Raw genomic sequence first — 12,394 nt, forward strand, 5'->3', positions numbered from 1 at the left:
ATAGCAACTCCTTGAAGACAGTTGATCTACTAATGAGTCAGAGGGAATCATTCTGAGAGAGGTGCAATTATTATAAAAATATACCAAGGTAAAAATACAGGCTTTGCCAAAACCCATTGCATTCTGTTGTTTGAAGGTTTTTTGTCTGGTGGTGGTTTGTTGTTGTTTGTTTTGTTGGGTAGGGTTTTTTGTTCCAAAATATTTGTTTTTACTGTTTTACAGTTGAGAAATATCTTTTCAGTTACTTGAGATGCCTTCATAATGCCACTTCTAAAACTTACATCTCTGATCATGTAATAAAGATGAAATCATAGGGATTTCCCTTTTTTATTTCTCTATCCTACCTCTTTCCTTACAGTTCCTCTGTGTCAATTGGAATAGTTGGCTTCTACCCAGAGCCTGCCTTGGATATAAGGACACTATAGGGAAGGGATTATCTTTAATCTTGTGCTTTTCATAATGAAGTAATTGAATTTTCTTAAACTGTATGTTACTTTACATTCAAGAAATGCTTTCTATTTCCTTAGGTGGGTTTTCTTTGTTTTGGGATTTTTTTTTGGGGGGGTTGGGGGGGTGTTGGTTGGGGGGGGGGGGTGTGTTTGTTTTTTTGTTTGTTTGTTTTGTTTTTGTTTAAGTACAAATAATGGTTGTTCAGGACAACTTGATTTTTTGTTACTCTTGGTGCTTTCAGTGATGAATGAACTCATTCTTCACTATAAAATGATGTGGGACAGAGCGTGCAGCATGCTCACTGCCCTGGACTTCAAGAGAGCAGACTTCAGCCTCTTCAGGAACCTGCTTGGTAAGGTTCCATGGGATATAGCCCTAGAGGGCAGGGGGGCCCAAGACTCTTGCTTTATATTCAAGGACCACCTGCTACAAGCTCAGGAGTGTCATGTCCCAGCTAGAAGGAAGTGCAGCAGGAGGGTGAGGAGACCTCCTTGGATGGATAAGATGCTCCTGAGGAAACTTACAGGGAGAAAAGAGGCTTATAAAAGGTGGAAGCAAGGACAGGTGGCCTGGGAAGAATACAGGGATGTTGTCTGGGAAGCCAGGGACCAGCTTAGGAAAGCTAAGGCCTGGTTAGAATTAAACTTGGCTAGGGATGTTAAGGATAACAGGAAAGGATTCTGTAGTTACATTGTGAATAAAAAAGACGAGGGACAGCATGGGCCATCTCCAGAAGCTCTTGGGAGAACTGGCTACACGGGATTTGGAGAAGGCTGAGGTTGTTAATGACTTCTTTGCCTCAGTCTTCACTGACAAATGCTCTGACAAAACCACCCATGTCTTGGAAGGCAGACGCAGGGACTGTGAGAATGAAGACCCTGGGTCCACTGTAGGAGAGGATCTGGCTCGAGACAGTCTTAAGGAACCTGAACGTGCACAAGTCCACGGGACCTGATGAAATCCATCCATGGGTCCTGAAGGAGCTGGCAAATGAAGTTGCTAAGCCACTGGCCATCATATTTGAAAAATCACGTCAGTCAGGTGAAGTTCCCCATGACTGGAAAAAGGGAAATAGAGCCCCCATTTTCAAGAAGGGGAAAATGGATGCCCCGGGGGACTACAGACCATTCAGTCTCACCTCTGTGCCTGGCAAAATCTTGGAGCAGATTCTCCTGGAAGGCATGCTAAGTAAGGCACATGAAAACCAACAAGGTGGTTGGTGACAGCCAGGATGGCTTCACTAAGGGGAAATCCTGCCTGACCAATTTGGTGGCCCAGTTTGGTGGCCTTCTGTGATGGGGCTACAGAACTGATAGACAGGGTTAGAGCAGTTGATGTCATCTACCTGGACTTGGGAAAAGCGTTTGACACTGTTCCACACCACATCCTTTTCTCTAAATTGGAGAGACATCAATTTGATAGGTGGACGACTTGATGGATAAAGAGCTGTCTGGATGGGCGCACACAAAGAGTTGTGGTCAATGGCTCAATGTCTGGCTGAAGACCAGTAATGAGGGGTGTCCCTCAGGGATCGGTGTTGGGACCGGTCTTGTTCAACATCTTTGTTGGTGATATGGACAGTGCGATTGAGTGTGCCCTCAGCAGGTTTGCCGATGACACCAAGCTGTGTGGTTCGGTTGATACCCTGGAGGGAAGGAATGCCATTCAGAGGGACCTTGAAATGCTTGTGAGGTGGGCTGATGCCGACTGTATGAAGTTTAACCATGCCAAGTGCAAGGTCCTACACCTGGGTCGGAGCAATCCCAGGCACAGCTACAGGTTGGGCAGAGAAGAGATTCAGAGCAGCCCTGTGGAGAAGGACTTGGGGGTGTTGGTCAATGAGAAAATGAACATGAGCCGGCTTCAGTGTGCGCTTGCAGCCCAGGAAGCCAACGGTATCCTGGGCTGCATCAAAAGGAGCGTGACCAGCAGGTCGAAGGAGGTGATCCTGCCCCTCTACTCTGCCCTCGTGAGACCTCACGTGGAGTATTGTGTGCAGTTCTGGTGTCTTCAACATACAAAAGACATGGTACTGTTGGAACAAGTCCAGAGGAGGGCCACGAGGATGATCAGGGCACTGGAGCACCTCCTGTATGAAGATAGGCTGAGAAAGTTGGGGCTTTTCAGCCTGGAGAAGAGAAGGTTGTGTGGAGTCCTCATAAGCAACCTTCCAGTATCTGAAGGGGGCCTATAGGGATGCTGGGGAGGGACTGTTCATTAGGGACTGTAGTGATAGGACAAGGGGTAATGGGTTAAAACTCAAAACAGGGGAAGTTTAGATTGGATTTAAGGAAGAAGTTCGTTACTGTAAGGGTGGTGAGGCACTGGAATGGGTTGCCCAAGGAAGTTGTGAGTGCTCCATCCCTGGCAGTGTTCAAGGCCAGGTTGGACAGGGCCTTGAGTGACATGATTCAGTGTGAGGTGTCCCTGCCCATGGCAGGGAGTTGGAACTAGATGATCTTAAGGTCCTTTCCAGCCCTCAATATTCTATGATTCGATGTGGCATGCAGCAGCCCAGGACCACACAAGGAAGTCCCTGCTGATGCATGAGAAATATATTTAATCTGCAGTGCTGCAGAAACATTGTAGAAATGGTTTGCTTTTCCTAGAATTCTAACAGGTATTTCATATGTCTTACTGAAAGTGCTATTTGAAATTTTTCTGCAGCATATTGTGGGGAACCTTACCAACCTGTTCTGTTGTATGTAGTTGTTCTTGGATTACCAGCTCAGTAAACGAAATTACAACAGTTAACTTGGTGTGGATCTATTTGAAGCAGGATTGTTCCAGCTTTCTTGATGGCCTCCTTTCATTCAGGAATGTGAGAAAGTAGGAGACGGACTACAGCTTTTTGGTAGTGGTTCATTTTCCTCAGAATGTCTAATGTGCCTTAATAATAGGATTATGTTGATCTGGAGCACTGTGACAGCTTGTGCAGTTTCTGACTATGTAAGTATATGTGTGGGGTGGCAGATCTGTAACTCCCATGCATCAGGGATAGCATGATGTGAATTTGTAGAAATTTGCAATAAGAGAAGACCGTGGAACTTGTTGAGGCTGTTCTCATTCTTTCTCTACTGGGATCTTAAGAGCAGAGCTTTATGTTTTGAAAGTGTGTGGTTCTTATTGGGTACCTGGGTGCTCTAAGCTGCCAAACATGTGTGGCTAGATAAATGTTATCTTTGACAGGACAGTTTTTTGTAAGAAGACTTCTGAATCAGTTGTTAGTAGGTTTAGGTACATGTATTGTAATTTCGTAATTCCCAAATTACTGGAAAAGAGATAGTAGAAAAGTGTTTCCAATTACATTAAGATAATTGGTAGTTCACAGTTGTTCACTTATCCCTTCCTTTGCTTAGCAGTGTATGGAACTACATAAATGAAATACATTAAATTCATTCCATAGCACTCTAGTCCCAGTTCCTACTCAGTCTTGATTAGCAGATGGAATGCCTTAGCAGGTATCTGATTCAGGTACTATGGAGGCTGGTTATTCAGGTTGATCAAGCAGATGGACTCCTACCCAGTAATGTGAAGACCAGTGTATTTCCTCCACTCAGTGTATGGGAGGGGGAAATAAGTTTTCCTTTGCCTTTGCTCAGGAAGCTGTCTCTTATTTAATGCATCTGGTAGGTAAAGGTTTTAAATACAAGCTCAATAGCTGCAAGCTGATGAAGTGGGTGTTCGGTGAACTAGAGGTAAGATACCACTACCAGCAGATCAGTTTGACTTTTTGTATGCATAATGCTTTATTGGCATATGTGACAAAAAGAGCAAAATCATCCTCTGTCAAGAACAGTATTGGGGGGAGGTTGGGGAAGGAGGAAAAAAGATATGTTATGTCCATACCAGCAATGAAAGTAAAAATAGCTTAGGTACATTTGTGCTTTTGCTCTGTGGTAGGAGTTGTTTACCATAGTAGAAATAAACAGCATGATATTCATATGATATTTGTGTTCTCCAATATGATTTAGTCTTGCATTTTTTATAGAATTTTCTTATGCATTATTAGGATGAGATCTTGTTAAAACTTAACTTGCATGTTATAATCTCTTAACTATGTTGAGTTAAAACTTCTACAGAATAGCTTATTACTGGTGGTGTGGGAAACCTCCCAGTTAACAGTGTAAACCAGAAGAAAGGTAACTTTCTCTTGTCCAACTTCAGTGTTTTATATTAAGTAGCTGCCCACACTGAAGTTCGTGTCCATTTTCACTAGACGACAGGCTGGCCTTCTTGAGAGTTCACCTCACCTGCTGAGTATTCCTTATGGAACAGCTGATCTAACCTTTTTTCTTCTCTTCCTGGAACATCCTCTAATTCAAGTCACATTTGTATGGTAGAGATTGTGCTGGACAGCACAGGGTATCTCTGAAGTTGCCTGTGTGTCATCTGTGAATTTGCTGAGAGTTCACTCGATCCCACTGAATTGTTAACCAAGACGTTAAACAGTTTTGGACTAAGTGGTGATCCGTCCTGGAGGAACGGTGGTAGTCACTGGCCTCTAGCTGGACCTCACACAGCTGAAAGTAATAATTTCAGTCCAGTAGTCCAGACAATTCTCCACCCGTCTCGTAATCTGTCTGGTATGTATCTCATGGATCTGGCTGTAAATTGGGCAGGATTGGCTGGAGACCAGTAACGAGTGGTGTCCCTCAGGGGTCGGTGTTGGGACTGGTCTTGTTCAACATCTTCGTTGCTGACATGGACAGTGGGATTGAGTGTGCCCTCAGCAAGTTTGCCGATGACACCAAGGTGTGTGGTTCAGTTGATACCCTGGAGGAAAGGAATGCCATCCAGAGGGACCTTGAAATGCTTGTAAGGTGGGCTGATGCCGACTGTATGAAGTTTAACCATGCCAAGTGCAAGGTCCTACACCTGGGTCAGAGCAATCCTAGGCACAGCTGCAGGTTGGGCAGAGAAGAGATTCAGAGCAGCCCTGTGGAGAAGGACTTGGGGGTGTTGGGGGAGCGTGACCAGCAGGTCGAAGGAGGTGATCCTGCCCCTCTACTCTGCTCTCGTGAGACCTCACGTGGAGTATTGTGTGCAGTTCTGGTGTCCTCAAAAGAAAAAGGACATGGAACTGTTGGAACAAGTCCAGAGAAGGGCCACAAGGATGATCAGGGCACTGGAGCACCTCCTGTATGAAGACAGGCTGAGAAAGTTGGGGCTTTTCAGCCTGGGGAAGAGAAGGTTTCATGGAGACCTCATAGCAGCCTTCCAATATCTGAAGGGGGCCTATAAGGGTGATGGGGAGGGACTGTTCATTAGGGACTGTAGTGATAGGACAAGGGGTAATAGGTTAAAACTTAAACAGGGGAAGTTTAGATTGGATATAAGGAGGAAGTTCTTTCCTGTTAGGGTGGTGAGGCACTAGAATAGGTTGCCCAGGGAGGTTGTGAATGCTCCATCCCTGGCAGTGTTCAAGACCAGGCTGGATGAGGCCTTGAGTGATATGGTTTAGAGTGAGGTGTCCCTGCCCATGGCAGGGGTGTTGGAACTAGATGATGTTAAGGTCCTTTCCAACCCTAACTATTCTATGATTGTTCTTGGTAAACCTGTGCTGACTGCTCTCAGTCACATTTTTGTCCCTCCAGTGGCTGGAAGTAGCTTCCAGGAAGATTTTCTCTGTACTTCCAAGGGACTGAAGTGGGACTCCTGTTCCCTACGTCTTCTTTCTTGAAGATGAATGTGATGTTTACCTTTCCCTAGCCATCAGGAACCTTTCCTAATCACCACAACATTTTGAAGATGATGGAGAGCTGCCTTGCAATGAAACTAACCATCTCCTTCAGTACCCCTGCATCCAGTCTGGTCTCATGAACCTATGTGTCTCTGTGGATGAAGTTCTCCTGAACTCAGTCCGCCTCTATTGTGGGCACTGACTCATCACCGAAGGCTCTGTGAGGATGCTCAGATACCTTGAAGGCCTGAGGAAACAAGATGTTACCAGTGTAAACAGAGGCTAAAAAAACACTGAGTACATAAGCCATGTTCTTTGTCATGAGGTCTCTTGCCCCTTGAGCAGTGAGTCCGCACTTACTTTAGCCTTCCTTTTATGGCCTGTCTGGTTTTAGAACCGTTTTTTCCTTGTCAGTCTTGTAATAGTATATTAGCTGCTTCCTATAGGTGCAAAAAATTTCTGTTCATGAAAATTACGAAGTTTCCACCAACAGGGAAAAGTTGTTTTGTTTTTTTTAATTAAAAAAAAAAAAAAGAAACCCAGCTTGAGTATGTAGAATGATAGAATGTCTCTAGTTGTAAGGGTCCCATAAGGATTATCAAGTCCAACTCCCTGTTCCTTGCAGGACTACCTAAAAATAAACCGTAGGACTAAGAGCATCATCCAGACACTCCTTGAACTGTGACAGGCTTGGTGCCACAACCACTTCCCTGGGGAGCCTGTTCCAGTGACCAGTCTGAGTTAAGACCCTTTTCCTAATGTCCAATATGAACTCCCTTTGATGCAGCTTCATTCCATTTCCTAATGTCCTACCGCTGGTCACCAGAGAGAGGAGATCAGCACCTCACTCTTCACCTTTTGGGGGAGTTGTAGAGTGCCATGATGTACCCCCCCAAGCCTTCTCCTGTCCAAGCTGAGCAAGCCAAACAACCTCAGCTGCTCCTTTTAAGTCTGGCCCTCAAGACCTTTCACCACCTTGGTCACCCTCCTCTGGACACACTCTTATAATTTGGTGTCCTTATACTGAAGTGCCTAAAGCTGCACAGAGTACTTAAGCTGGTGCTGCAACAGGGCAGCACAGAATAGGACTATCACCTCCACTTGACACATTTCTTAATACAGCCTGTTTGGTAATTCTTACATCATTTGTACCTGGTATTAAAGTGTTAAACTGTTTTCTCTTGGCCACGTTTCTAATGCTTATCCAGTACCAGGTACTCAAATCCACTGATGGTTTCTTAAAGCTCTCTAGTGCTTGTGAAGAAGCGTGTCTAACTCCCTACTTTTACTCCTTACTTTTACATGGCCTGTTACTGTCACTGTTGACTACATCAAAGACCAGCTGTGAGATTAGCTAGACCTCTGTTCTGCTTAAATATAGTCAAACTGTATTTTTGAGGGAACAGCAAAACTGTAATCAGAACTTCATGCTTCACCTGCTGGTGAATTCAGAGTCTGATTACTTGTCTGTTTAAACTGATTTGTTTAGAGACCAGATGTTGTCTCACCTTGCTTTGTTAACAGCAGCACTGGTGCCTTACTCCACCAGTTTGTCTAATCCCACTGAACTGTTGACTTGTGGAAGGGGCTGAAGGGAAGAATTAGTAATGTGCCTGGGTTTTGTCACTGAAGTGATTCCCTGTGGGAGAAGACAAGTACAAGCTGTGGGTGGTCTTGAGTGCCTGGCTTCAGCATGGGCTCTGGCAGTGTCCTGCACCAATGAGGGTGTGCTCTTTGTAGCTATAAGCTAGCTGTAGCCTTATAGTGCAGAAAGGAGGAAAAGAGTAAAAAAACCAGTGCACATAGCATGGCTGGACTGGAGAGCTCTTGCTATGCTTCTGATTAGCATGCAATCCTGCTGCAGAATTAGCAGCTTGCTGCAAATGTGGTCATTTCCCACCTTTTGCTGTTTTGGTAGCCTTGTCTTAATATAGCCATGTACATAGACATGCATAGACACACTTAAGCAGTAAATGCTGTGCATGTGATGTAAAGGTGGGGGCTTGCTCTAGAAGCTGGTTGAAGTGCATCTCCCAGGCTGTGTGTTTATGTGTTTGACGAATGAGAAGTGGGCAGTTACCCACTGCAGAAGTTGCTATAATTCTGGCAGATAAGCTGTTTCAGTAAACTTAAACTGGATGTATAGCTGTCTCTTTCCTAAATTTAGCCAAAAGGGAAGTGCATCTCAATTCTATAAAGTGTTTCTAATGCAGGGACCTTTTATACACATGAGCTTGGCAAAGAAAATAAGTGTTTTGGAGGAGTTTCTGAAGAGTTACTGAATGCTAGTATTAACTTTATTCTGTGAGAGGGAGGAGGAGGCAAGTGATTTAGTGATTTTTTTTTTTTTTTTTTTTTCTTTGATATAGAGTATTTTAGTGAGGACCATATTGTTTTTCTGAAAGAAACGAGTTTGGCAGACAGAGGTGTGGTTTGTATCATAGGGGCCAAAAAGTTAAATTTACATGAGGTTTTCCCGGTCTTTTGTCTTCTTTACTGACAGTAAAGTCTGCAGTTTGAACTGAAGTTGTGTCTTACTGTATACATTAATCATGCTAAAATTTTGAATCCAAGATTGCTATTTTTCATACTGTACTCCAGATAAGCCAGAAGCTTGAAGTTGAAGATAGAGCTGTACAGCTTTCACATTAAAACCTTAGGCTGTTCTTACACTGTATATTTGAGGTGGGTTAAGCTTTTCTGGGTGATGATCTCGCACCCAAGCACTTGGTCACTCTGCCTCCTCAACAGGGCAGGAGTGAAGATAGGAGAAGGCTCATGGGTTAAGGTAAAGACAGGGAGATTGCTCACCAGTTACTGTCATGTGCAAAACAGACTCAACTTGGAGAAAATTAATTTCATTTTGTAGCAAATTAAGATGGATTTGGGTAACAGGAAGGAAACACCACTGCTGCTCAGTACTACCTTCCTGTGCTCACCCTCACCCCTTTGTTCAGGACTTGTCTATCTCCACCTCCCCAAGCAGCACAGGGGAATGGGGTTTGCAGTCAATCTATAACAGCTCCTCTCTGCTTCTTCCTCCTCACACTTTCCCCCTGCTGTAGCATGGGTCCTCTCTGTGGGCTGAATTCCTTCAAGAACTGCTCCAGCATGGGCTTTCCGTGGACTGCAGGGGAATAACTTTCTCAGCGCCCAGAGGACCTCTTCCCTTGTTCTTGGTGTTCTCACCTCTGCCTGTGCGGTGTTTTGCCCTTACAACTATTTTCCATGAGGTGCTGCCATGTTGGCTGAGGGGCTCAGCCATGCCCTGCGGTGGGTGTGTGACAGCCAGTTGTCTCTGGCACGAGGGACTCCCTGCCCCTGCCACCTTAACTTTCCTACCTGTACCCATTACAATCTTCCTTCACTTTGCTTTAGTAAAAAGCAAAGATTACACATCCTCATTTATGGGATGTCTGCAGCCTGCAGAACAGTTTAGTGCAAGTAGGATGAACTTTCAAGTGTACTAGGCTTGAGAGAAAGTGTGCTGAGGATGCAGGTGTCATGGCATGTGTCCTGAGTTCAGCAGCAGCAGTCATTTTTCTCTTTCTTCGTAGCTGGTGCAGTGCTGTGTTTTTGACTTTCAACTTGGGAACAGTGCTGATAACACCGATGTTTTTAGTAGTTGCTCAGTAATGGTTACTCTGACCAAGGACTTTGTGAGTCATGCTCTGCCAGGGAGGAGGGGAAGCCGGGAGGAAGCAGAGAGAGGACACCTGACCCGAACTAGCCAAAGGGGTCACTGCACGTCATGCCCAGTATGTAAACAGGGGGCAGTTACCCAGAAGGGTTAGATCGCTGCTCGGGTCAGCCTGAGTATCGGTTGGCGAGTGGTGAGCGGTTGTATTCTCTTCCCTTGTTACTTCCCTTATCATTATTATCAGTGGCAGCAGCAGTGGTTTGTATTATACCTTAGTTACTGGACTGTTCTTATCTCAACCCGTGGGAGTAAACATTGTTTTGATTCTCCTCCCCATCCCTCCGGGAGCAAGGCCGGGGTGGGGATAGGGTTGAGGGAGAGTGTGCAGGCAGCTGCATTGTTCTGAGTTACTGGCTGGGCTTAAACCATGACAGCATGTAAGGAATAGAACAAGTTACGCCATTTTCTGAGGGGCTTGCATTGTATTTGCATGGAAATTGAAGGATATGATTTACTCATTATAAATAGAGGATGGCAGTGTGTTTACATTAATGCATGAGTACTGTTTGCTGGAGAAGTTTTATTCTCCTGCCAGTGTGATTTGCTCATTTTTAGGCAGGTGAAACTCTCCCTGTCTCTGGTGATGTTTGACTGACATGCTTTCCCTCTTACAACAGATCATGGTAATGCCAGACGGCACATCGTTCTCTTCAGGACAGAGCCTATATCTCCCCAACCTTCCCAGTAACCCCATGTCTTTTTCGGAAGTGAAGAAGAAATTATCTCATGGGCCAAAGGTGAGAATTATTTTGCTGGAAGATACTTGAATTAGTGGTGCTTTCCCTGGGAATTTACTAATATTTCTAGGTATTTTGCAATCTCATGACATAGTCCAGTGATAATAGGTCTTGATACTTCTTTGTTGTGAACTTATCATATTAAAATAATACAGAACAAGGATTGCTGTCAGAATAGGTGTCAGTGAAAGTACTGCTTTTCTGATTACTGTACATATGTAATTGTTTTCCTCCTTTCCCAGGAGAAATTCTGATGGTCTGTTGTAGAATTGGGGGATTCTGGTGATGGAAGTGTGAGCTACTGAAATGTAAAGAATGTGAGAAAATACCATAATAATTGTTTCATTTATCAAGTATTTTTTAAATACTTTTAAAGATAATTGTGTAAAGTGAAACTTGAAGATTTTGTGTTCTAACTTAATGCAGATGGTATTAGTGAGCCCCAGTACTGTGATTCTGAAACAAAGCTTTAATCTTGGAAATACAGAGGACATGCAGAAGTGCAAGAAGCCTTACTTTATGCATTTTCTCAGAATATAAAAAATAGCTGCAGGCTAGCTGGTGATAACTTGTGTTGGCTTTAAATCAGTGGTAATGCTGTGCTTGTTTGTATTATGTAAATACTACAGGCACAGAATACAGAGAAGCAGCTTGATTAGCTTTGTTGGGTTGATTGTCTTTTGGAATGAGTGTAGTGTCAGCTGCAGTGAAATGAGGTTTACTGTATAAACAAAAACCCAAAAGATCTTATTCCCGTGAGTGACCAGGAAAAAGAAATAAAATTGTTTTATACTCCCTCTTTTGGATTTCTGTGTCAAACCAGTGAGCCTTGTAATTCTCCATCTGCTTCTAATTCTCCTGATGTCATTGTTCATAGTGGTTTGGAGGGCTGGACAAGCTGAAGTGTGGAAAGCTTTCTAAATGTGTGACACTATTAATCTGCAAGAACTAAAAGAAATTTACTAGTAGGTAAATTTGTTTACAGCGTGCAGCCAGCAAGCCACAGTATTTGTGGAGGCTTTCAAAGTGTTGTGGTTTGGATTTTGTTACGGGTTTTTCACCTTTTTTTTTTTTTCCCCTCCCTAATCAGTGTTTTTACTAAATAGTAAACACATTTGTATTCAACAGTAACCTGAATTTCCCTGAGCAATTTTTTATTTTATTCCTCTTTTCCTCTTTGGAGTAGAAGGCATATTTGAGACTAATTCCAGTCCACTGGCTTAACATAGACGAAACTGTTCAATAGGCATAACATTATTTATTACAAATGAAAATAATGCATGTTTTTATGACCACTCGTACTAAATTGTAGACTAAACCCAGAGTAAAGTAGGCTGGCATGGCCTTGCCAGTGTGCTCAGTTTGATGACTTCATAAAATTTAATGAACCACCCCTCCTTCCCCCCAACTGCTTCATCTGCTAATTAGGTTTCTAATGTCTGTCAGCAACTGGAGAGGTTTGAAGTGATTTCCAGAGGATACTGCTTATTCAAAACCATTTCAACCAACCTGGGAATTATATTTTGTGGTGTGAAGTCAGAATCCCACCCTGCAAGATACACAGAAAGTTCAACACTGTTTTTTGCCTTGTCGTTAAAGAGTTTAAAGTGTTTTAATCTGCAAATATGTTACCTGTTAAGCAGCTGTCACAGTCCATTTGCATGTCTCAAATTTACAGGACAACGTGCTCTGTGATTTAAGTATTATTTCATGAGGTTATTAAGAAACACAACAAACAAACACAAAAAAAAAACCAGGGCGCTATCCACTTTGTCTGGACTGGTGAATCATCATGTGAATTCATTTGTTCACCGCTCAAGTCAA

The 12,394-nt window shown here is 43.6% G+C and overlaps 1 protein-coding gene across 1 annotated transcript in view; it reads left to right on the forward strand.

Annotated features, from left to right (window-relative positions):
• MLLT3 (MLLT3 super elongation complex subunit) overlaps positions 1-12,394 on the forward strand; it is a 120,817-nt gene that overhangs the window by 74,370 nt on the left and 34,053 nt on the right. Inside the window, exon 5 of the mRNA XM_061470858.1 lies at positions 10,451-10,570. Coding sequence (XP_061326842.1) covers positions 10,451-10,570 — 120 coding nt within the window. The remainder of the gene's footprint in view (positions 1-10,450; positions 10,571-12,394) is intronic.

This window comes from Pezoporus flaviventris, unplaced genomic scaffold (genome assembly GCF_033815535.1).
Source record: "Pezoporus flaviventris isolate CSIRO_AGI_PZ_B2104156 unplaced genomic scaffold, CSIRO_AGI_Pfla_v1 ptg000064l, whole genome shotgun sequence".
Classification (NCBI taxonomy): domain Eukaryota; kingdom Metazoa; phylum Chordata; class Aves; order Psittaciformes; family Psittacidae; genus Pezoporus; species Pezoporus flaviventris.